The 24,499-nt window shown below is 40.8% G+C and overlaps 3 protein-coding genes across 3 annotated transcripts; 2 read left to right on the top strand and 1 right to left on the bottom strand.

Moving 5' to 3' along the window:
* Positions 1 to 2,550: 2,550 nt before the first annotated feature.
* On the top strand, positions 2,551 to 4,273 carry LOC106564585 (calcium release-activated calcium channel protein 1). The gene is given in 3 exon segments (XM_014130732.2): positions 2,551 to 3,382; positions 3,625 to 3,761; positions 3,763 to 4,273. Coding segments are annotated over 3 exon segments (672 nt in total). The 5' UTR covers positions 2,551 to 3,268; the 3' UTR covers positions 4,184 to 4,273.
* A 3,083-nt stretch (positions 4,274 to 7,356) lies between these two features.
* Positions 7,357 to 13,922, bottom strand: morn3 (MORN repeat containing 3). Its single transcript, XM_014130721.2, has 6 exons — positions 13,531 to 13,922; positions 12,987 to 13,133; positions 8,649 to 8,806; positions 8,343 to 8,502; positions 7,672 to 7,856; positions 7,357 to 7,543 (listed from the first exon to the last, which is right to left on the bottom strand). Exons 2-6 carry the CDS (start codon positions 13,129 to 13,131, stop codon positions 7,481 to 7,483), a joined length of 711 nt encoding a protein of 236 aa, XP_013986196.1. The 5' UTR covers positions 13,132 to 13,133; positions 13,531 to 13,922; the 3' UTR covers positions 7,357 to 7,480.
* On the top strand, positions 13,898 to 22,631 carry LOC106564569 (transmembrane protein 120B). The gene is made up of 12 exons (XM_014130715.2): positions 13,898 to 14,091; positions 14,940 to 15,058; positions 15,182 to 15,298; positions 15,403 to 15,462; positions 15,561 to 15,656; positions 15,752 to 15,841; positions 15,965 to 16,030; positions 16,191 to 16,252; positions 16,399 to 16,491; positions 19,900 to 19,964; positions 20,295 to 20,363; positions 20,764 to 22,631. Exons 1-12 carry the CDS (start codon positions 14,029 to 14,031, stop codon positions 20,878 to 20,880), a joined length of 1,017 nt encoding a protein of 338 aa, XP_013986190.1. The 5' UTR covers positions 13,898 to 14,028; the 3' UTR covers positions 20,881 to 22,631.
* Positions 22,632 to 24,499: the final 1,868 nt, after the last annotated feature.

Raw genomic sequence — 24,499 nt, 5'->3', positions numbered from 1 at the left:
CTACCTCCGCCTTTGTGCAAGGAGGAGCAGGAGGAGCACTGCCAGAGCCCTGCAAAATTACCTCCAGCAGGCCACAAATGTGCATGTGTCTGCTCAAATGGTCAGAAACAGACTCCATGAGGGTGGTATGAGGGCCCGACGTCCACAGGTGGGGGTTGTGCTTACAGCCCAACACCATGCAGGACGTTTGGCATTTGCCAGAGAACACCAAGATTGGCAAATTCGCCACTGGCGCCCTGTGCTCTTCACAGATGAAAGCAGGTTCACACTGAGCACATGACAGACGTGACAGAGTCTGGAGACGCCGTGGAGAACGTTCTGCTGCCTGCAACATCCTCCAGCATGACCGGTTTGGCGGTGGGTCAGTCATGGTGTGGGGTGGCATTTCTTTGGGGGGCCGCACAGCCCTCCATGTGCTCGCCAGAGGTAGCCTGACTGCCATTAGGTACCGAGATGAGATCCTCAGACCCCTTGTGAGACCATATGCTGGTGCGGTTGGCCCTGGGTTCCTCTTAATGCAAGACAATGCTAGACCTCATGTGGCTGGAGTGTGTCAGCAGTTCCTGCAAGAGGAAGGCATTGATGCTATGGACTGGCCCGCCCGTTCCCCAGACCTGAATCCAATTGAGCACTTCTGGGACATCATGTCTCGCTCCATCCACCAACGTCACGTTGCACCACAGACTGTCCAGGAGTTGGCGGATGCTTTAGTCCAGGTCTGGGAGGAGATCCCTCAGGAGACCATCCGCCACCTCATCAGGAGCATGCCCAGGCGTTGTAGGGAGGTCATACAGGCACGTGGAGGCCACACACACTACTGAGCCTCATTTTGACTTGTTTTAAGGACATTACATCAAAGTTGGATCAGCCTGTAGTGTGGTTTTCCACTTTAATTTTGAGTGTGACTCCAAATCCAGACCTCCATGGGTTGATAAATTGGATTTCCATTGATTATTTTTGTGTGATTTTGTTGTCAGCACATTCAACTATGTAAAGAAAAAAGTATTTAATAAGATTATTTCTTTCATTCAGATCTAGGATGTGTTGTTTAAGTGTTCCCTTTATTTTTTTGAGCAGTATAGAACCCATTGCCGTTCATTGTCTGGGGTCTACTCATCAACCAATAATCAACAAAATGGGACAAACACCAAATTCAGACACTGCATGCATAATTCTGCAAAAATATCCTCTCATGTACAACGTAAAACACCAAATAATGCATGCAGAGAAGAATTAGGCCGATACCCGCTAATGATCAAAATCCAGAAAAGAGCTGTTAAATTCTACAACCACCTAAAAGGAAGTGATTCCCAAACCTTCCATAACAAGCCATCACCTACAGAGAGATGAACCTGGAGAAGAGTCCCCTAAGCAAGATGGTCCTGGGGCTCTGTTCGCAAACACAAACAGACCCCACAGAGCCCCAGGACAGAAACACAATTAGACCCAACCAAATCATGAAAAAACAAAAAGAGAATTACTTGACACTGGAAAGAATTAACAAAGAAATTGAGCAAACTACAATGCTATTTGGCCCTAAACAGAGAGTACACAGTGGCAGAATACATGACCACTGTGACTGACCCAAAATCAAGGAAAGCTTTGGCTATGTACAGACTCAGTGAACATAGCCTTGCTATTGAGAAAGATTGCCGTAGGCAGACGTGGCTCTCAAGAGAAGACAGGCTATGTGCACACTGCCCACAAAATGAGGTGGAAACTGAGCTGCACTTCCTAACCTCCTGCCAAATGTATGACCATATTAGAGACACACATTTCCCTCAGATTACACAGACCCACAAAGAATTCGAAAAAACAAATCAAATGTTGATAACTACCATATCTATTGGGTGAAATACCAGTGTGCCATCACAGCGGCAAGATGTGTGACCTGTTGCCACAAGAAAACGGCAACCAGTGAATAACAAACACCATTGTAAAGACAACCCATATTTATGTTGATTTATTTTCCATGTTTTACTTTAACTATTGCACAATCATTACAACACTGTATATAGACATATTATTTTGGTACTTGTGTGAGTGTACTATTTACTGTTAACTTTTTATTGTTTATTTCCCTTTTGTTTATCAATTTCACTTGCTTTGACAATGTAAACCTATGTTGAATTGAACACCTCACTTTGACTATTTACTCCCCCAAGCAGAACTGGTTAGACTGTAAATTCATCAGTATTCGGCGCGAATTTACGAACGCACCCTATAACTAAACACATTTTGCTTTCACAATTTAACATTGGCGGAACAACCCCCCAGGGAGGCTACTGCAATCTCACTCTACCCGTGACGTTAAAGTAATAACATGAAAAAAAAGCCTGCTAATTAAAACAAATACGAGTTGGTATAATTTTTATTGGGGAAAATTGAGTAAGTGTGTGTCAAACTGTTTGCTTGGAATGATTTGTAGCTATCGTCTCAATCTGTGCATGAGAGTGGATCCGAAAACGCGCGATACCGTAAAGTGTTTGCGCACCCAAATTCAGGAAGACACAGATTGATGGATTGACTGCGTTTTGCAAGTGTCGGCTTTCTTGGCCGCATTGTCTCTTTGCATATCTCATATACCCAAGTGTTGCATGAGTCGGGAAAAACTTTTTGTCTTGATCAAATTACAATAAAACCGATAGACTTCACTTTCTTTCGATCTATCATTCGGGTCAGTCGACGTGCGTCTACCAGTTCTGGCATGTTCTCCCCTAAACCACGAAGACTCATTCGAGACGTCAGAGATAACGCTTCCTGGGTGTGAATCATCAAAATCTTCCTTCATCAAGGGGTCAAGTAAGCTTGGTGACATTTTGCACAAGTGGCCCTACATGAAAAACAATGACAGTAATCTAATCATTGTACGAACTAGAAAGAGTTTTGTGGTAAATTAGGTAACTACCTTGTTTGTATGATCAACTATAGCAATAACTCACTTATTTTACATAGGCAGACTTGTTCCAACTTTATTTATCTTTGCCGCAATGGTTTATGGGTAATCCGGAGTGCAGCCAGCCATCCAGCTCGATCGAAACGGCGTTGCTGAAAAAGTGGAAGTTACAAAGGTAAACAGGGACGCTGTCAACACAACACTAGCGAGAAACGATGGAATGGACCTCAACCGACAATTTTTCTACATCGATGTCTGTGGACACCGAGGATGTTACTATCTAGGCTAGCTAATGCCAATTGTTGAACAGCCACATAGGCTACGAGTCAAACAACAATTCGCCCGTTCAGTCTATTCAATTTCAGCAGTGCAATGAGTCTGAACGAACATTCATTGCAAGCACTGTCGTGGAGGAAGCTTTACTTGAGTCGAGCAAAACTGAAGGCTTCCAGTCGAACGTCTGCTCTACTGTCTGGGTTCGCTATGGTAAGGAATAAACTGGCCCAAAGTCAGATGCATAGCAGCAGAGGCAATTATTTGATGTGCCTAGCATGAGGACCAGCATCATACAAAACCAGAAACGTTATCTATTCATCATGTTGTATGGATTTCTTGCACTCCCTAGTTTAAAAAAAAGACAGCTCTGCTTCATTTTGGAAGGTCATGTTCCAGACAGCTTGTCTTGTTTGCTTATGTCACAATGTTCATCCCCCCCTTTCTTCTCTCAGGTAGCAATGGTGGAGGTTCAGTTGGACACAAGCTATCCATACCCACCTGGTCTCCTCATTGCCTTCAGTGCCTGCACCACAGTGTTGGTGGCTGTTCACCTCTTTGCCCTGATGGTTAGTACCTGCGTCCTGCCTAACAGAGGCAGTCAGTAATGTTCACAACCTCAACTCGGTGAAGGAGTCTCCACATGAGAGAATGCACCACCACATAGAGCTGGCCTGGGCCTTCTCCACAGTCATTGGCACCCTGCTCTTCCTAGCTGAGGTGGTGCTCCTCTGCTGGGTCAAATGTTTACCCATTAGGCCTAAGAACCACAACCCCAACAATGGGACCATATCTGCAGGTGTGGCTGCTGCCATCACCTCCACCTCCATCATGGTGCCTTTTGGCCTGATATTTATAGTCTTTGCTGTACATTTCTATCGTTCCCTTGTCAGCCACAAGACAGACAGGCAGTTCCAGGAGCTGGAGGAGTTATCCAACCTGACCAGGCTGCAGAATGAGCTGGACAGTAGAGGGGAGTCCCACTTGCCATCCCCCGGCTCTCATTTCCCATAAAGACTAACCTCTTGTTGATAATGTCTATTTCAAGCCAATCCTTTGTTGCCAATAGTTTTATTTCTATTAAAGCATTACATAATTTCAAAACATTTGATGTTACTCAGTTTCCAAATGTTCACATTTCTAGAGAAAAAAATAAATTAAAATAAAATAATTATTCCAGTCGATGTTACTTTTAACTGTGAAACTATACCAGTTAACACATCGGTGTCTTAAAGATGCATTCCAACCAATCGCAGCACTCCAACGAATAGCAGCTGTCAGCAATTCCAACACCACGGATAAGCTCATATTTGAAACGCATGAAAGCCATTACAAAAACAGAATTTCTATCCAAAAACAAAGCGATTCAAATCAAATCAAATCAAATTTATTTTTATATAGCCCTTCGTACATCAGCTGATATTCTCAAAGTGCTGTACAGAAACCCAGCCTAAAACCCCAAACAGCAAGCAAAGCATGTGAAAGAAGCACGGTGGCTAGGAAAAACTCCCTAGGAAAAACTCCCTAGAAAGGCCAAAAACCTAGGAAGAAACCTAGAGAGGAACCAGGCTATGAGGGGTGGCCAGTCCTCTTCTGGCTGTGCAGGGTGGATATTAAAACAGAACATGGTCAAAATGTTAAAATGTTCATAAATGACCAGCATGGTCAAATAATAATAATCATAGTAGTTGTCGAGGGTGCAACAAGCACGTCCGGTGAACAGGTCAGGGTTCCATAGCCGCAGGCAGAACAGTTGAAACTGGAGCAGCAGCACGGCCAGGTGGACTGGGGACAGCAAGGAGTCATCATACCAGGTAGTCCTGAGGCATGGTCCTAGGGCTCAGGTCCTCCGAGAGAAAGACAGAAAGAGAGAAAGAGAATTAGAGAGAGCATATTTAAATACACACAGGACACCGGATAAGACAAGAGAAATACTCCAGATGTAACAGACTGACCCTAGCCCCCCCGACACATAAACTACTGCAGCATAAATACTGGAGGCTGAGACAGGAGGGATCAGAAGACACTGTGGCCCCATCCGATGATACCCCCGGACAGGGCCAAACAGGCAGGATATAACCCCTGCCTATAACGATTAAATGGCTAAACAATTGAAAAGTGCGCAGGTACTTGTTACTGTGATTCCTGAAATGCAGAGCCTGTAGAATTATTTTTCTAATTAAAAATTATACTTTAGTTACATTGTTTGCTAACTCAGATGCTTAACTAGCTCTGTCTTATTGACCACCCAATATTGCGGTTAATAACTTTTTTTTAATAAAAAAAAAGCTAAATTAGCCGTGCTATGAATACAACTCTCATCTGCTGTCGACATCAGGATACGATTTAAGAGCACTAGTTAGCTCCAAAAGTGGTTAGTAACTTTGGCTGCATGCTGACGGTGCATTCAGAGCCGTCCAGTGGCTAGCCACACTACAACCTTCATTTTACCAGGTTCCCATGAAGCAATTGCAATGACAGTCAACCACAACATACCCGAGAGTCTCCTGATTAGCACGGGGTAGTCTGTGTTTAATTTCATTGTGTATTAAAAACACAGTTTGTCATTGTGAGGGGATTACGCCAGTGGTTTGAAGGGGGAATTAGGCTTCCTGGGAAAACGTGGTCCAAGGTTGCAACAGTAACCAAGGGGGCCGGGGGCTAAGCAAAGGGTCATTTGGATTCGTAACATACCACACAAATTGCTGAATCGTATGAAATCATACAAATTGCTAAATTCATAACATATCACACAAAATGGATGACATAGCACACAATTGGATGAAGTCGTACAACAAAAACGGGTAGCACTTTTGTCTTGTGACCAGCACTTTCAAAACTACTGGCTGAAGTTACACAAGCGTTTGAGAATGCATCTTTCACTGGCACTTGGAGCATTTAGGCCAGTTTTGTTATTTGTTTTACCTTACAGATAATGGTAGGAGGGGGCTAAAGAGGCCTCTCATTAAAGGGATAGTTCACCCAAATTACAAAATGACACTGGTTTCCTTACCCTCTAAGCAGCCCAAGGACAAGGTATGAAAGCAATCTATGCTTTGGTTTCCCTGACACTGTTTCCACATGTTAAAGGTTTTAGCATTTGTGGCACAAATCACATTGGGTCAATATTAGCAATTTTCACACATCATGTCCAAATCATAAGAAAGTATCTAAAATTGATAGTAAAGCTCAAAAGTCACTTAGAAGTTTTGAACATGATGTGCAAAAAATTACTTGAATGGGATTTGTGCCTCAAATGCTAAAACGTTAGCTTGTGGAAACAGTCCCAGGGAAATTAAACCAAAGAATGGATTGCCGTCATACCTTGTCCATAGACTGCTTAAAGGGTAAGGAAACCAATATGTCATTCTGTAATTTGGGTAAACAATCCCTTTAACTACTATATTGTGACAAGGTGGCTTGCCTCATTGTATTCTATGAGCACCAATGAACGGGCACGTACCTCTGCCCAGGCGTTGCTGATGCATGCCAGATCTTACAACGCTTGGATAAGTATTTTAAGTACCAGCTAACCACATATGTTATAACAATCTGGTGTCCGAAGTCACAGTTGACGATGTGGCATGCAACCATTGGTTGATGCATGCAACGTCTGACCAGCAGAACTCGACCATTGTCTTACTTCTGTCAGTTCTGTATTCAACCTAATGTTCAGGTTTCAATTCATGTTTGAGAGATTAAATGTAAGCATCCTACTTAAGTTATTTTTAGTTTAATCGGTTTGCCAAATGTTGCTGCAAACTCTACAAAAAGTGTTTTCATAGTTGTAAACTGTGGTATTGAAATAGCATTTTGTGCCATGATTATTTGGTCGCAAAATATGAATGTGACTAGAAAAGCGTCAAGTTATTTTCACTGCTGTTTAAACAGTGAATACAGAGATTAACTGCACATTCTTTCTGAACACAATTGGCTTTGTAAAAGTGTTATCTGTAGCTTTCATTTTCTGTTCAAAGTGCACCTTTTGTGACTTGTTTGTTTGTACACTGAGTGGGTTGGTTTTGGCAAATGTAACTGTTTACTTTTTGTTTTGCTTCTAGGAATTTGTTTGTAATACCTAGAGTTGCCACTGGGGAATGATGACCAGATGGCACCATGATCTCATTACAAGTCAAATCATGTTCAGTGGTCCCGTTTTCATAGAAGTAAAATTACTAAAATCCTCCTCATGATGATGTGCTCTCTTTATTCGTTACATGATGGAATTTAACAGCATGGTAAGTGAGCATGGTGTCCAGAGATCAGCAGAGATGGAGCACTTTAGGGTGTTCTGATGTTCTTTGGCTTGTCCTATTCACCGTGGTATGTTGATTGTGTTTCCATTAAAACTGATCTCACATCCAACAGATGTACCTTAAATAGAGAAAAAGGGGACACCTCACCATACAGTGAATTGATATTCACATAAGCAGGAGGCTCAACACTTGCAACACCTGGTAAAGACAAACCTCTTAAAACACTTCAAAAGACAAAGTATGTACCTTAGGAATCGGGTATATTGTTGGTGTTGGTGCCTCCGCTCTTCCAAAGTCAGACACTGTTCCACATTTGGCCACTCCGTCCACCCAGAAGCCCTCATAAAGCTGACCTTTGTCCAGGTAAAAGAACTTCCCATGCCCATTTTTCTTCCCATACTTCCAGTTGCCTTCATACCTGTTTTCATTGGCTTCAAAACAAATGAGAGAAGTCGCAACCTGACATATAGTCTACGGCTAAATCCATTCAAACCCAAACAGAATTCATTCAAACCAAATGACAACTTTTTAGTGTTTCATTGAATTACATCCATATTGTCAAAATACACTAATGAAGATGCAATAAAACTTACTTCATCTTTCTCACCCATCCACTTGCATACTCTGGAAATCAACTTTTTGTCTTTCACACACCCCTGGCAACAGTCATTACTTTAAACATTTTTTAACCTTTATTTAACTAGGCAAGTCAGTTAAGAACAAATTCTTATTTACAATGACGGCCTACCGGGGAACAATGGGTTAACTGCCTTGTTCAGGGGCAGAATGACAGATTTCTTGTCAGCTCGGGGATTCAATCCAGCAACCTTTCGGTTACTGGCCCAATGCTCTAACCACTAGGCTACCTGCCGCCCCAGTCATGAGATAGTCTTAAATGTAAAATAATGTGCCCATACCCAGACGAAGCATGCCCTGGCCGTGATGTTTGTTTTTCAGCCATTCTCCCTCATATATGTCCCCATTGTCATAATACATCCTGCCCCAGCCACTCCTCTGATCCTCACTCCATTCTCCCTCATAGCAGGCAGTGTCACTGTAGAAGTAGGTCCCAAACCCCTAAGGTAGATGAGAAGACATATAGAAACTTGCCCTTGTTTCACTGAGGCCAGGTGTCTTATAATAAATGAAGAAATAGAATAGGCCTAGGTTTACATTATTTACATTCTCAGCCTAACAATACAAACTTTGTCCTGTGTACATACATGCTTCTTGTCATTTTTCCATCCACCTGAGTATTCCCTTGAATACTCATTGGTTACAGACAGGAGTTTGCTGTAGGTCCCATATCCATCACGTTTGCCATATTTCCAGTCTCCATCATAAATGGCCCCGGCCTTCTTCCAAATTTGAGTTCCTTTGCCTAGAAAAATTAAATGAACAGTGAGAAAAGCCACCCAAATATTCATTGCACATAAAAAAAAGTAATAATAGGTCTAGCTGGTAACAAATTAAGTGGTGACCAATACTATTGAAGTTATAGTGGGGGAAAAAAAGAAGTAATCTACAGTACCTGACAAAACTTTGGTCACACCTACTCAATCCAAGGTTTTTCTTTATTTTTACTCTTTTCTACATTGTAGAATAATAGTGAAGACATCAAAACTATGAAATAACAGATATGGAATCATGTAGTAACCCCCAAAAAATGAATTAAAAGTGTTAAACAAATCCAAATATTTTATTTGAGATTCTTCGAAGTAGCCACCCTGCTTTGCACACTCTTGGTATTTTCTCAACCAGCTTCATGAGGTAGTCACCTGGAATGCATTTCAATTAACAGGTGTGCCTTGTTAAAAGTTCATTTCTGGAATTTCTTTCCTTAATGCGTTTGAGCCAATCAGTTGTGTTGTGACAGTGGTGTTATATAGAAGATAGCCCTATTTGGTAAAATACCAAGTCCATATTATGGCATGAACAGCTCAAATAAGCAAAGAGAAATGACAGGACATCATTACTATAAAATATGAAGGTCATTCAATATGGAAAATTTCAACAACTTTGAAAGTTTCTTCAAGTGCAAAAACCATCAAGCGCTATGCTGAAATTGGCTCTCATGAGGAATGCCACATGATTGATTTGATTAGGATCTATTTTAGTCCTCACTTGGACTAACCTTCCAAGAGTCCTTAAACATTAAAATACAATCACATTTTCACATACAACACTGTTACAGACTGACATATTGACCAGATAAATACTCTAACAGTCTAAAAAGATACATTGATTCTTCATCGACCATAGTCCAGCACAACTTTCCTGTGTATTATATTTAAATGGTTTTAAAGTAATGTTTGAATTTATATATTGAAAGGTTTCTGGTTTGCTCAGATAAATTATTCAATTTCTTTATTGCTCTAAATCGATAATGTTATTTTGCCTATCTCTCTTTTCTGTCTGTATAACACATGGTGGACAATCTATTCCTAGTATTTACTGAATGTCTGTCTCTTACCAACATTCTCTTTTGTCCAAATGATTTAATGATCCACTAAATCAAAGGCTGCACTAAAATCTAAAAATAGTACTCCACAAACCTGCCATTATCCATAGCATTGAGCCCCTGGTCAGTCATGTCAACCAATGCAGCGGTAGTGGAATGGTTTTTGCGATAAGCATGCTGATTGGCTGTAATCATATCATTCTTTTCCATGTACTCCCATATTTGTCTACTCACAATACCCTCCAATATCTTACTGAGTGAAGGGAGTAGACTAATTGGTTGACTATTGGGAGGAGTAATTGGTTCTTTGCTGTCTTTCAGGATAGAACACAGTTTAGCATGCCTCCATACATTTGCAAATGTCCCCTTTTCCAGTAACCAATTAAATATGTATTTCAGTGGAGCTGCTATCTGGGGAGCAGCATAGCGATGAAAGAAATTGGCCATAAGATCATAACCTGTAGATTTACCGTTGGGTAATGACTTCAATAGGTTTAACACCTCTACTGACCGCATTTCTAGCTAAAAGAGCATGATTTTTTGCTCATAGTATGATCATCAATCCATTGGACAACAGCTTGTTTGGAAGTATGGGTGTTTACATTATCGCTCAGTAAATACATTTTCTTTGTAAAAAAAATAAATTGCAAAATGATTGGCAATGTCAGCTGGTTGTTATTGTTCTCCACACTAGATAGGTATGATGAAATAGATGTATCAAGTAAGCCATTCACTGTATTCCATACCTTTTTACAACCACTAAAAGCATTTTTGTAAAATATTATTTTTTTCTCGATTTAATTTAACTGCATAATTACGTAATGTTCTATAATTCTGTTCATCAAGTTCTAGTTCAGATTTGGCTGCTAAGACTTTTGCCAATTTCTTTGAGAAAAAGCCACACCCAGTTCCTCATCAATCCATGGAGATGGATGAGCCCCAACTGTACTACTGCTTACTGGGGCATGATGGTCCATTACCTCAGTGAGCAAATCAATAAAACATTCTGTAGTGTGATTTAAATCATCCTCTATATAAATCAGCTGTCAGGCGGTGGGTGTAGCTGGTGCACGAAGTCAGGCGCAGGAGAGCAGAGATGAGTGAAAAACGCACTTAAGAAATAGCGCACAGTACACATACCAATGTGCGAACAATAGCGGTTGCCACAAAGCACAGGTGAAATCAGCACCCAGAAAAAAAACCCAGCCAGAAACGTACTGACCTGAACAATACACATTCACACACAAAGACAAATGGGAAACAGAGGGTTAAATACATGACCAGTAATTGGGAAATGAAAACCAGGTGTGTGGGAAACAAAGACAAAACCAATGGAAAATGAAAAGTGGACCGGCGACGGCTAGAAGACCGGCGACGGCTAGAAGACCGGCGACGGCTAGAAGACCGGCGACGTCGACCCCCGAGCGCCGCCTGAACAAGGAGAGGAATCGACTTCGGCGGAAGTCGTGACATCAGCTCCCAGGGTACAGCAGCCAAATCATTCAAAAATAGCTCATGATTACATTTTATTTTATTTATCATGACCACAAACCTTGGGGTTTCTTTGGAACGTTGGTGTTCATGGTAATGGCCACAATATTATGGTCTGTCCAGCCCACTAGCATTGATCTGACTGTTAAGCATTGCAATGGTATATTAGAGAAGATCAGATCAATGCATGTATCCAAACGGTGACCCAACTTGATGATCTAGTAGTATCATTAACCATTTGTTTCAAACCACAGTTCTCAGCACATCTCATCAATTTAGTTCTATTCAAATTATTATGATCCTTCCAATTTATATTAAAATCACCCAAGATAAATACATCTCTGTTACTATCTGTGGCCTGGTCAAACCCAGGTCATAAGTCATCCATATAGGACACCTTAGAGCTAGGTCTATACACACATCCTACCAATATGGGTGCCTGGTGAGGCAGATGTACTTGTGCCCATAGTGCCTCTATTTGACATACATTGTCATCCCTCCTCTCAAAAGGTATATGATTCTGAATGTACAGTGTTACACCCCCACCATTCCTATTCCTGCCCCTTCTAAGTTGACTATATCCATGAATGTTAATTTGCCCATCATTTACAAATCAGGAAAGGAAGACCCAGAGTTACCTCTGCTGCATGAGTTACCAGCCTCAGAAATTGCAGCCCAAATAAATGCTTCACAGAGTTCAAGTAACAGACACATCTCAACATCAACTGTTCAGAGGAGACTGCGTGAGTCAGGCCTTCATGGTCGAATTTCTGCAATGAAACCACTACCAAAGGACACCAATAAGAAGAAGAGACTTGCTTTGGCCAAGAAACATGAGCAATGGACATTAGACTGGTGGAAATCTGTCCTTTGGTCTGAGGAGTCTAAATGTGAGATTTTTGGATCCAACCGCTGTGTCTTTGTGAGACGCAGAGTAGGTGAACAGATGATCTCCACATGTGGTTCCCACCCTGAAGCATGGAGGAGGAGGTGAGATGGTGTGGGGGTGCTTTGCTGGTGACACTGTCTGTGATTTATTTAGAATTCAAGGCACACTTAACCAGCATGGCCACCACAGAATTCTGCAGCGATACACCATCCCATCTGGTTTGCGCTTAGTGGGACTATCATTTGTTTTTCAACAGGACAATGACCTAACACACCTCCAGGATGTGTAAGGGCTATTTGACCAAGAAGGAGAGTGGTGGAGTGCTGCATCAGATGACCTGGCCTCCACAATCACCCGACCTCAACTCAATTGAGATGGTTTGGGATGAGTTGGACCGCAGAGTGAAGGAAAAGCAGCCAACAAGTGATCAGCATATGTGGGAACTCCTTCAAGACTGTTGGAAAAGCATTCCATGTGAAGCTGGTTGAGAGAATGCCAAGATGGTATTATTCTACAATATAGAAAATAGAAAAATAAAGAAAAACCCTTGAATGAGTAGATGTGTCCAAACTCTTGACTGGTACTGTACGTTCTTAGAATCAGTTGAAAGATTTTAAATAAAAAAATGGAGAGAACCAGTCACAGCCTATGTGTCTGAACGGTGACACAGTAAGCCTAATACTTGGTGTGTGCAAAATCTATGTCATGCAACAGTAGTACCATGCTTCTTGCTGTCCAGCCAATCCCCTGTGTATTCATCTCCATTGACTGAATAAACAGTGTGTCGCAGTCCACACTTTTGTGCCTTTCTGTCCCATAATTTTGACAGGGGCACCACCTTTCCAGGTTTCTTCAGATGAGGCATGGCTGTAAGCAAAACATACATGATTTTCAAACATTGTTTGAAAAAGTTATTAATTTAAAGGCACAATCCTTAATCAATTTACAGCAGAACTGCAGTCCCACCACCACCTGGTTTGGAGGATGCTGTAGAAATAGATTTATCTGGTAACCACTAGACTACTGCTATGGATGCAAAGACTTGACAGTCCATTCATGGTACAGGTAGGTGAAAATAGTTTATCATTTGAAGCTAGCTATAGCTACATTGTTTGTTTACAATGACTGATCAAATGACAACCAAAACAGAAACAAAATAAGAACATTTCGCAGATTGTGCCAACTAAGTTAGCTAGCTAGCTAATGTGACATTTTTATACATTTACTTTTACAGCTAAAAATAAGTTATTAACCCAAATTGTACCTCGTATGTGTCCAAGCGAACGACTCCTTTTAGCTCAGTCCACTTGTCTTTTCAATTTTCAAAGTGAAGTAAAATGTAACATTAGGTCAATATAGGTGGTTAGCTAGCTAGGTGGTAAAAGACATGCGAGGCAACAATGACCAAGCGTCCTATCCCCATAGCAACCAACTTGCATAGATGTACAAATACTAGATTTCGTTCAGGCTGAGAAACTTTCTCAGTTTTTGTAAATGTGTCATTATATTTCCCTCAAAATCATTATTCAAAACATTCATGCAAATACAGTTCTGTTTATGAAAATGTTACTGTAGTAGGGGTTCCTGTCTAGTAAGTTTATTTCTGCACTTTAGAACAAGTGACGACACAAATGTACATTTGACAGTAGTAGGCAGTCGGGCGCATGCGCTCAAAATGAAATAAGAAAATAATCGTGGACAGCTGTACTAGCCGTTGGAGGTTCTGTACGGTGGGAGTCGGCGAGTGCCGCTTACTGACACAATGTCACTGCAAAGGTGTCAAACTGAATGGGGAGAAATTGACCAAGAATATCAACAGTTACAGGTAGGCCTATGTGAAGCCAGTTTGATAACTAGCTAGGTGCGTGGCATGACGTGGACTACAGCTAGTTCAGAAAGAGAGGTTGGAGGATGATAACTGATATAACGTTACTATTGTCAGCTCAGCTAGCTTTCTAGCTAACCCAGCCAACATGGCTAGAAGCTAGCTAGCATACTAACTTGATAAAGGGTTTCATCAGGTATTTTTGTAAACGATATGTTGTATTTAGGAGCTTTCCAATATAACGTTAACTAATTCATTTCCTGCGGTATCTGCAAGTCAGATGTACTTGAATTGGTACAGCTAGCTTTTAATATACGCACATGTTAGCTAACGTTAATTATCTAGCAATAATGTTAGCCTGTTTAAAGTCCTTATAACCAGCAAGTTAACTAGCTAACTCCGATTAATAACAATGATTAGGTAACGTTGGTGGATTTCACTAAAACGCAACTAAGTTTTCACCTCGGCGCAGTTAAATCAGTCAACCAATGCGGATAAGTAGCAAATAAGTGTCACTTAACTCCGGGTGTAGTCGTCTTCCTTGCTCTTATTTCCTTAATTGCTACCACTTGAAACGACTGGATAGGTTTCAATGACATTGTAATGTTGCCTTCCATCCACCTGTCATATTCTGCTAGACCAGGGACCATAGAGAGAGGAAATAAAGTAAGCCACTGAGACGGCCTCAAACTGCAAGAATAAAAGGGGGGGGGGGGGGGTCTGTCCTAGACCTTATCCATCGCGGCTTTTCTAAATTCAGACTTTGAAAATAATTGCCTGACAGTTATCAACATATCTGAGTACTGGTGAGCAATGTGCAGTCATTTGTTTTCCATTTTTATTTCTAGGAAACTCACAAAGTGTACAGACAGAAGCTCGAGGAGCTCACCAACCTCCAGGCAACATGCAGCAGTGCCATTAGTAAACAGAGGAAGGGTCTAAAAGACCTCCGCCACAGTCTGCGCAAGTAAGTAGCCTACTATTAGTGCTGGCAGCTTGCAGTTATTGACAAAGAATGGTCCAGTCTTGTTTTCCTGTACCAAATGTCCTCAATTAGGACCTGAGCATTTAGTGTTTTGTTCTATTACAGATGTACAAAAACAAGCGATGAGAAAGAAACGGAACTGATCAAAGACATCCAAATGCAAATTAAAGACAAAGAACATTTCTTCTTTGATATGGAAGCCTATTTGCCAAAGAAGAATGGGTCAGTGTATTTGAGGACATGGTTCTTTTTTGGTTGGTTACAGATTTTACGCAGTTTGTCATTAGAGGGTGTAAAAGTATGTTGTAAAATATTTCTCTTTTCAGATTGTACTTAAATTTGGTCCTTGGCAATGTGAATGTCACACTCCTCAGCAACCAGGCTAAGTAAGTGTGTTGCTTCAGCTTTAGCAAAATATCTGTATTCAGTCACATCCGTTTGGTTGCTGCGTCTGATTCCTTGTTGCTTCTTTTCGCTCGAGCAGATTTGCCTACAAAGATGAATATGAGAAGTTCAAGCTTTGTATGACAATAATCTTGATGTTTGCTGCCATAACCTGTCTCTTCTTGTTCAATTACCGGTGAGTTGATTATATTATACATTTTCATGTTTCCTCATAGCATCGCTTAATGTTTTGTTAAAGCAAGGTAGTTGTAAATGTCTGTTTTGTTTCAGTGTCACAGATGAAATCTTCAACTTCTTGCTGGTTTGGTACTATTGCACTTTGACCATAAGGGAAAGCATCCTCATGAGCAATGGGTCCAGGTGAGCTACTAAGCTTTTTATGTGACTGAATTATTTATTTACTCCATGAGATTCAAATACTAGACTAGCATGTTGACCTAGTTCTGCTTCTTTATTCTAATTCCACTCAATGTGTCCTTTCAGGATTAAAGGGTGGTGGGTCTCCCATCATTACGTCTCTACCTTCCTATCAGGTGTAATGCTTACCTGGTAAGTCCTTTTTATTTATTTTCAACTTTGAACACTTTCATTAATTGCGGTCGATCAAAATCGATTGACAGTTACCCTCAAAGGTTGCCTGACGAGCAGTTTGATTGATAAATGTTATTTGATCGCCTGTATTGATTGGTTCCTCTGTTTCTTCTCAAAGGCCAGAGGGGTCCATGTATCAGATGTTCAGAAGTCAATTCCTTGCCTTCTCCATTTATCAGAGTAAGCATCTACTTTCTCATTTTATCTTCGTATGTGTTGAGTTTTTTTGAAAACAATTCGCAAAGTGTAAGTCTGTCATTACTCATACATGATTAATTGTAAAAGTATTTGATTCATTTGTTGAAATTCATCACTGTGTTTTTCAGGCTTTGTGCAGTTTCTTCAATATTACTACCAAAGTGGCTGCTTATACAGGTTACGAGCTTTGGGGGAAAGAAATCAGTTGGACCTCACAGTGGGTAAGATGAGTTCCTTTTCAGTTAAGACAGTTTCTAAGGCTTGCTTATTGGTTATGACTTGGGAAAGCTTTTGAACCATTAAGTCACAACCAAAATTATTGGCACCCTTGATTAAAAAATATATATATATTAAAAAAAGGCTGTATAAAATAAATAATACAAATACTGAGCTATATTGTATGTTAAGAAAAAACAGAACATTGTGCGTTTGCATTTGTTGGATGAAATGGAGCTCTTTGGCCACGCACACCAGTGGTGGGTTTAGCGTCGAAAAAAGGATGCATATACAGAAAAGAACTCCATACCTACTGTAAAATATAGTGGGGGGGGTTTTGCTTAATTAAATTGTCGCCAGCAGCACAGTTAGTAACCAACGGTCTGGTTAACATTGAAACCAGCTGTGCTAGGGCAAGTAAAATGGTCAGAGTGAGGTGTTCTCTCATTTACGTCTGGAAGTAGCAAGCAAGCTAGCTAACTTTACCCAGTTAACTTGGGTGCTTGACTGCCGTTGTGAGGTCAGAACGTTCACATAAACCCTATTCCTTGGCCAGAGTGTGCAGTGTGCGCTCAAACGCTCCAAGAGTAAAACGCTCAGAATTTACGAACGGACAATCTGACAACGCTCTGAATTTACGAACGCCCAGGGCGCACTCTGGCACTCCAGAGTGAATTTATGAACGCACCCCAATAATCTGGAAATATTCTCTATGGAGGAATGATCTCTTAAAATCCCTTCCAATGTGTTCTCCAATCTCATAAAACACTTTAGAAAAAGGCTCTGTGCCGTTATTCTTGCAAGGGGAGGGTGCAGGAGTATTGAAAACACGGGTGCCAATAATTCTGACCCCTATCTTTTTGAGAATACTTTTTTATTACTTGTGAAGTAAAATATTTATCTCTGAGCAGTTGTATTAGTATAAAGTAATATAATTTTTGCATACAATATCTCAGTATTTCATATAATGTTTTTTTTTTTCTTATCTTGATCAAGGGTGCCAGTAATTTCAGTCATTCCTGTAAATCAAATAACCATGTGTTGGTGACCAATAAAATGTTATTGCGAGTGTAGCGAAATGCTTGTGCTTCTAGTTCCGACAGTGCAGTAGTATCTAACAGTACTCTAACAATTCCACAACTACCTATTACACACAAATCTAAGTAAAGGGATGAGCAATTACCGAGTGGCATAGGCAAAATGGTATAGAATACAGTATATACATATGAGAAGAGTAATGCAAGATATGTAAACATTATTGAAGTGGCCAATGATTTCAAGTCTGTATGTGGGCAGCAGCCTCTCTGTGCTAGTGATGGTTGTTTAACAGTATGATGGCCTTGAGAAAGAAGCTGTCTCTCTGTCCCAGCTTTGATGCACCTCGCCTTCTGGATGATAGCGGGGTGAACAGGCAGTGGGTCGGGTGGTTGTTGTCCTTGATCCTTTTGGCCTTCCTATGACATCGGGTGCTGTAGGTGTCATGGAGGGAAGGTAGTTTGCCCCCGTGTGATGCATTGTGCAGACTGCACCACCCTCTGGAGAGCCTTGCGTTTGTGGGCACTGCAGCTGCCGTACCAGGCGGTGATACAGCCCGACAGGATGCTCTCAATTGTGCATCTGTAAAGGTTTTAGGTGTTAAGCCACATTTCTTTAGCCTCCTGAGGTTGAAGAGGCACTGTTGCGCCTTCACCACACTATCTGTGTGGGTGGACCATTTCAGTTTGTCTGATGTGTACGCCGAGGAACTTGAAGACTTCCACCTTCTCCACTGCTGTCCCGTCGATGTGGATAGGGGGGTGCTCCCTCTGCTGTTTCCTGAAGTCCACGATCAGCTCCTTTTGTTTTGTTGCCGTTGAGTGAGAGTTTGTTTTCCTGACACCACACTCAGTGCCCTCACCTCCTCCCTGTAGGCAGTCTCGTCGTTGTTGGTAATCAAGCCCACTACTGTTGTGTCGTCTGCAAACTTGATGATTGAGTTGGAGGCGTGCATGTCCATGCTGTCATGGGTGAACAGAGTACAGGAGGGGGCTGAGCACGACCCTTGTGGGGATGTGTTGAGGATCAGCGAAGAGGTGTTGTTTCCTACCTTCATCACTTGGGGGAGACCCGTCAGGAAGTCCAGGACCCAATTGCACAGGGCGGGGTTGAGACCCAGGGCCTCAAGCTTAATGATGAGCTTGCAGGTTTACTATGGTGCTGAATGCTGAGCTGTAGTCAATGAACATCATTCTTACATGGGTATTCCTCTTGTCCAGATGGGATAGGGCAGTGTGATGGTGATTGCATCGTCTGTGGACCTATTGGGGTGGTAAGCAAATTGAAGTGGTTCTAGGGTGGCAGGTAAGGTGGAGTTGAGTCTCCCAAAGCACTTTATGATGACTGAAGTGAGTGCTACTGGGCGATAGTAATTTAGTTCAGTTCAGCATTCTTGGGTACAGGAACAATGGTGGCCATCTTGAAGCATGTGGGGACAGCAGACTGGGATGGGGGGAGATTGACTATGTCCATAAACACACCAGTCAGCTGGTCTGCACGTGCTCGGGCTAGGGATGCCATCTTGGCCGGCAGCCTTGCAAGGGTTAACACGTTTAAATGTCTTACTCACGTTGGCCGTGGAGAGGGAGAGCCCACAGTCCTTGGTAGTGGGCTGCGTTGGTGGCACTGTATTATCCTCAAAGCAGGCAAAGAAGGTGTTTAGTTTGTCTGGAAGCAAGATGTGGCTGGTTTTCTTTTTGTAGTCTGTTTGCCTGTAGACTCTGCCACATACGTCTCGTGTCTGAGCCGTTGAATTGCAACTCCACTTTGTCCCTATACCGACATTTCGCTTGTTTGATTGGCTTGCGGTGGGAATAATTACACTGTTTGTATTCCGCCATATTCCCTGTACAAGATATTTGCATGTGTGTTAATAGTTCTTACAAAGAAGTGGGCCACAAGCAACCCCATGACTAGAAAAATGGGACAAAGGTGGTGTTTTACCCTTGAGCAAGTTGCTACTCTTCCATGTTGAGTGATGTCCCAGTTGTCGGAATGCCCTGCATGAGTTCACACATGTCCTCTTTGATTAAAAGTTTACATTTCTACTGCCCAAAATTCCAATTATGATAGACTGTAGAAAAATGTATTTAGTAAAATCTTGCTTACCAGAGGGAGCTAATGGACAACATTTTGCAATCAGTTTGCAGCTTCCCTTTGAACATAGTATTGTTCAAGAGGATAAAGGTTTTGTCCCTCTTGTTTAGCTGTTTTTGATATAGCTTACTTTACTCTACAATGCGTTTTAGTCTAATGATTAACCTGTACTCCTGACAAAGTTAGTTGAACTGGATGTAAACATACTGTCTTTCGGGAAGTTTATGCATTATTCAATGTTTTGGATTTTCCACCATTTATTAATTGTTTCTTTTTTGCAGAGGGGTTCCAGTCATGGATGTGGAGAGGGCTCACCTTCCTCTTGCCATTCCTCTTCTTCGGACATGTAAGTCTAACACAACTGTACTAAAATGGTTATCCAGGGATGAGGTCTGAGTGTGTGCCAGCTTGTTTCACACAGACTAGGATGAGGCATTATGGGGGAAGAGAGTGGAGTGGGGAGACTTAAAAGATGGTATTGCAAAATCTGTCACACTTGTAAAATAAGTGTTGCCCAACATGATTGCAAAGCTTACATTTTGTTCCTTATTTCAGCTAAGATGGTTATTTCAGCTGTTTATACTTTTACATGTACACACGCCAGCTGCCATGCTTGTGTTCTTGAATAAGGTTTTAGGTCTTAGACTGAGCTTTTCTCTCTCAATCCCATTCACAGTTCTGGCAGCTGTACAATGCTTTGACCCTGTTTCGGTTGGCAGGACATAAAGACTGTAAAGAGTGGCAGGTAAGGACAGAAATTCTACCATCCAATCTCTGTAAAATCCCTTGTTTTCAAATAGAATACAGTACAACATGCCTCTACATCCACCCCTGTCTCGTTACAAGACTACTCTCTACTCAGTCACTGGCCACATCATCATGATGATGCAAAATGCATCCATTTTGTGTCATCATGAAGTAGCTGGCGACACTTTGCTTCTTAAAAGCCCAATATCTTGGAAACTTCACTACTGACATGCCACATTTTTGGAACTGTGTATAAAAATCCCTTTAAGAATGACACCTGTGACTTCATTGTACTAGATGTCATCAATGGAAGGTTTAACTTCCAGTGTCAGAGTAGTCTTGTAAAGATTTTCAGCAAAAATTGGATTTCTTATTTAATGCCTTTTTGTGTCTTTCAGGTATTTATGTTGGCACTGACATTTCTTGTCCTATTCCTGGGGAATTTTCTTACCACATTGAAAGTTGTTCGCCAAAAAGTCCAGGAAAACCCAGAGAAAGTGCAAAAGCAAGAGTGAATACGAGTCTGACTACAGCTCAGACTCCCAAGTGACCATGAAACAAATGGCACTTTGAAACGCACAATCGATGGAAATATGGACTGCAGAGGGTTTTTGCCAGGAAAAGACGGAGTGAAGAGACTGATGTGTGTCTCAGCCTTGATGACAGCTGCAACATTAACCAATAACCTTGGCTGAATGTGCTTTTGTTTCCAATAGTTTGTCGTTGTCCTTGCTACCCATGCAATCACAACACAGAGCGGCCTTCTTCTGGCAGATGAACCACTGCGATCCTGGACCATTTGAGGCTTGATCCTGTAGATTTAGTGTAATTGGACAGACTTATTCATTATGGTGTGGATGTATTTAGGACGGAGCATGAACTACATGTACAGAGATCCACTCTTTAAACTATATGCAACTAAACAAAGACGGGTAGCATTAGGTCATGAGAAGAGGTTAGATTACCTACAAAGTATATGTACTGTCAATATTTCACACAGCTGTTTTTGGTATGGAATATTTGAATACATCCACGGCACATTCATTTTTACTGTTCGCAACTACAAGTGTCTGTCGTTTTGATATTTTTTTCAGTAAAGATGCATTGAACTATACAATTCTCCCGGTGTGCTGTTTGAAAGTAAACCAGTTTCTTTTCTCTGGATATTGACATGTTGATGCAGGTCCAACTTATATAAAGAAGTAAAGCCTGCTTTTTATTTCAGCAATGTACCAGCTAAGACTTGTTAACTGATCATAGACATTTACAAACTTTAACAGCAGCCATTTACTACCATTGTTGGGTTGATTTGGCAACCATAAATTGCACAGCTGTACTATTTTAAATAATGAATATAGTAATACATGTCAAGGTTTTAGTATACAAGGATTTTCTTTCCCTTCTGTAATGCACCTTGTTAAACTGAGTTCCTGGTGTTGTAACTTCTCACAGTGGATTCAGAATTAAGACACAAATCCATCTTTAAATAAATCCTGTAATCTAGTTGAAAATGATAACCCTTTCAATTAATGATTATTTGAGACCTGTCCAATTCAGGCTGTGCTGGTTGTTTTGAGTTCACCTTTGTCACAGTATGCTGTAAAGGTCTACTTCAAACAATTACTGCTATGAGCACTGGTACTTTGAGCAAATGATTGGGAATAATGTCTTCAGTACAAATGTGCAGGCATGATCAAGTTCTATAACTCTGCTGACATACCGTATGTATTGTAACGCATCAACTCTGAACTAAGGCAAAATCTCATGAGCTTGTGTATCCCTTTTCAGTGTCATTTAATTTTGAGCTGTAGTGTTAAATCTGAACAACTTTATTACTTAGTGACAGCGCGCTCTAATGCCTCATCTCTCCCTGTAGCCTGTCACAATTACTTGATTTGTTCCATTTGGAATCAAGTGTTCTGTTTTGTTATTGAGAAAATCTAAGGTCTTAGATATTAGTCTTGTTTCCGTAAAGAAGAAAAATCAATTCTACGCTCGAAGGGAGCCACTCTTTTTGTTATACTTGTAGGCAAAAACCTGTTATTGACCATTAGACCAAAATATTACATTCTGTTTGTAACATCAAAACTGCCGCAATGCACTATACAACAGCACCTATTTCCTCATGTTGTGGTATTGGTTTCATGTCATAAGACTGTACCTTGTGCCTAAACGTATCACTGTAACAAGAGACAATGGACTAAGTGATTATTGCTTCTGTCTCTGATTACATCTGATTAAAGGATGTTATCTGAGAGGCATTTTATTTACATTGATATAAGGCCCTGTGTTTTGGAACTAGCAAATATTAATTGATAAGTCATGTAACAAACGTATTTGCTTAGCAAAGAAATATATACATCAGCTTTCACATTTTATTCAGTTGCCTAGCTACAGTACTACTGTAGGACACATTGCTATGTCAGTATTTTTTTCATAGCAACCACCACTAGTGGGCACTGTCATTAAACTTTAGAAAACTGCAATAGATATTTGTCCAGACTCCAGCTCTGAAAGGAACTGATGTCTATCAGCTTTCAACCACAGTAGTAAATGGTTGTAAATTGTCCTGACAATGTAAAAGGTGCAGACTACTTATCATCCTCTGCAGAAAGGGTAAGTCGCTTACATGAACATGTGTAATGGCAGTGGTGTAAAGTATTCAAGTAGTTTTTTGAGTATCTCTACTTTACCATTTATGTTTGACTACTTTTACTCCACTACATTCATAAAGAAAATGTAATTTTTATGCCATACTTTTTCCCTGACACACAAACGTACTTGTTACATTTCAAATGCTTAGCAGGACAGGAAAATGTTCAAATTCACACACTTATCAAGTGTAGGCCGTCATTGTAAATAAGAATTTGTTCTTAACTGACTTGCCTAGTTAAATGTTTTTCTTTAAAAACACCCCTGGTCATCCCCACTGCCTCTGATCTGGTGGGCTCACTGAACATATGTTTTGTTTGTAAATTGTCTTAGTGTTGGAGTGTGCCCCTGGCTATCTTTTAAATAAAAAAAGAAAACCATGCTATCTGGTTTGCTTATTTATTACAAGGAATGTGAAGTGATTTATACTTTTACTTTTGATACTTACAGTACCAGTCAAAAGTTTGGACATCTACTCATTAAGGTTTTTCTTTTTACTCTTTTCTACAATGTAGAATAATAGTGAAGACATCAAAACTATGAAATAACATATGGAATCATTTGGTAACCAAAAAAAGTGTTAAATCAAAATATTTTATATTTGAGATTCTTCAAAGTAGTCACCCTTTGCCTTGACAGCTTTGCACACTCTTGGCATTCTCTCAACCAGCGTTGAGGTATGGAATGCATTTCAATTAAGAGGTGTGCCATTTTTGGAATTTCTTTCCTTAATGCGTTTGAGCCAATCAGCTGTGTTGTGACAAGGTAGGGGGGGTATACAGAAGATAGCCCTATTTGGTAAAAGACCAAGTCCATATTATGTATTTTGATTTAACACTTTTTTGGTTACTACATAATTCCATGTGTTATTTCATAGTTTTGATGTCTTCACTATTGTTCTACAATGTAGAAATCGTACAAATAAAGAAAAACCCATAAACTTTTGACTGGTACTGTAAATATATTTAAAAACAAATGCTTTTAGACTTTTACTCAAGTAGTATTTTACCGGGTGACTTCCACTTTTACTTGAGTCATTTTCTGTTCGGGTATTTTTACTTTTACTCAAGTATGAGAACTGGGTACTTCTTCCACCACTGTGTAATGGGCAAACTATTCCTTGAGTAGGTATATATTTATAGACGACTTCATGAAACAAATCTTGCCAGGTGATAAAGTGATCAGTGGAACAAAGCTCTTCCTAGGAATTGAACTGCTAAAGAAATTGACATTCAACCTCTCAATGATGGATGGTGAGACAAGCTTGAATGTTAAGTCCCCTATTTAGGGGACTATGAGCAGTTCTTGGACCGGTTCCGACTGACATTTGTGTGTATGGGCGCTCTGTGAACCGCGCAACATGTACAGGCAGAATTGAAGCGTTCATGTAAGCCAATGATGAGATCATAGAGATCCTATTAAATTAAATTCAAATTCTATGGCTGAGATGCAGTAGGTGTAATTGTAACAGTGTAGGTTCCG

This window comes from Salmo salar, chromosome ssa01, assembly GCF_905237065.1.
Source record: "Salmo salar chromosome ssa01, Ssal_v3.1, whole genome shotgun sequence".
Classification (NCBI taxonomy): Eukaryota; Metazoa; Chordata; class Actinopteri; order Salmoniformes; family Salmonidae; genus Salmo; species Salmo salar.
This window is presented reverse-complemented; position numbering and strand designations above follow the sequence as displayed.

What these genes read in the sequence shown, in the direction of transcription:
- morn3 (XM_014130721.2), bottom strand. Translation starts at nt 13,131, where the DNA reads ATGCCTCATCTGAAGAAACCTGGAAAGGTGGTGCCCCTGTCAAAATTA. An exon ending in GCTGGACAGCAAGAAGCATG is followed by an intron (nt 8,807 to 12,986) that starts GTACTACTGTTG and finishes TAATTTTTCTAG; the next exon opens with GCAAAGGAACTCAAATTTGG. An exon ending in CAATATACCCGATTCCTAAG is followed by an intron (nt 7,544 to 7,671) that starts GTACATACTTTG and finishes TCTCTATTTAAG; the next exon opens with GTACATCTGTTGGATGTGAG.
- LOC106564569 (XM_014130715.2), top strand. Translation starts at nt 14,029, where the DNA reads ATGTCACTGCAAAGGTGTCAAACTGAATGGGGAGAAATTGACCAAGAA. An exon ending in TCAGGTGTAATGCTTACCTG is followed by an intron (nt 16,031 to 16,190) that starts GTAAGTCCTTTT and finishes TTCTTCTCAAAG; the next exon opens with GCCAGAGGGGTCCATGTATC. An exon ending in TCAGTTGGACCTCACAGTGG is followed by an intron (nt 16,492 to 19,899) that starts GTAAGATGAGTT and finishes TCTTTTTTGCAG; the next exon opens with AGGGGTTCCAGTCATGGATG.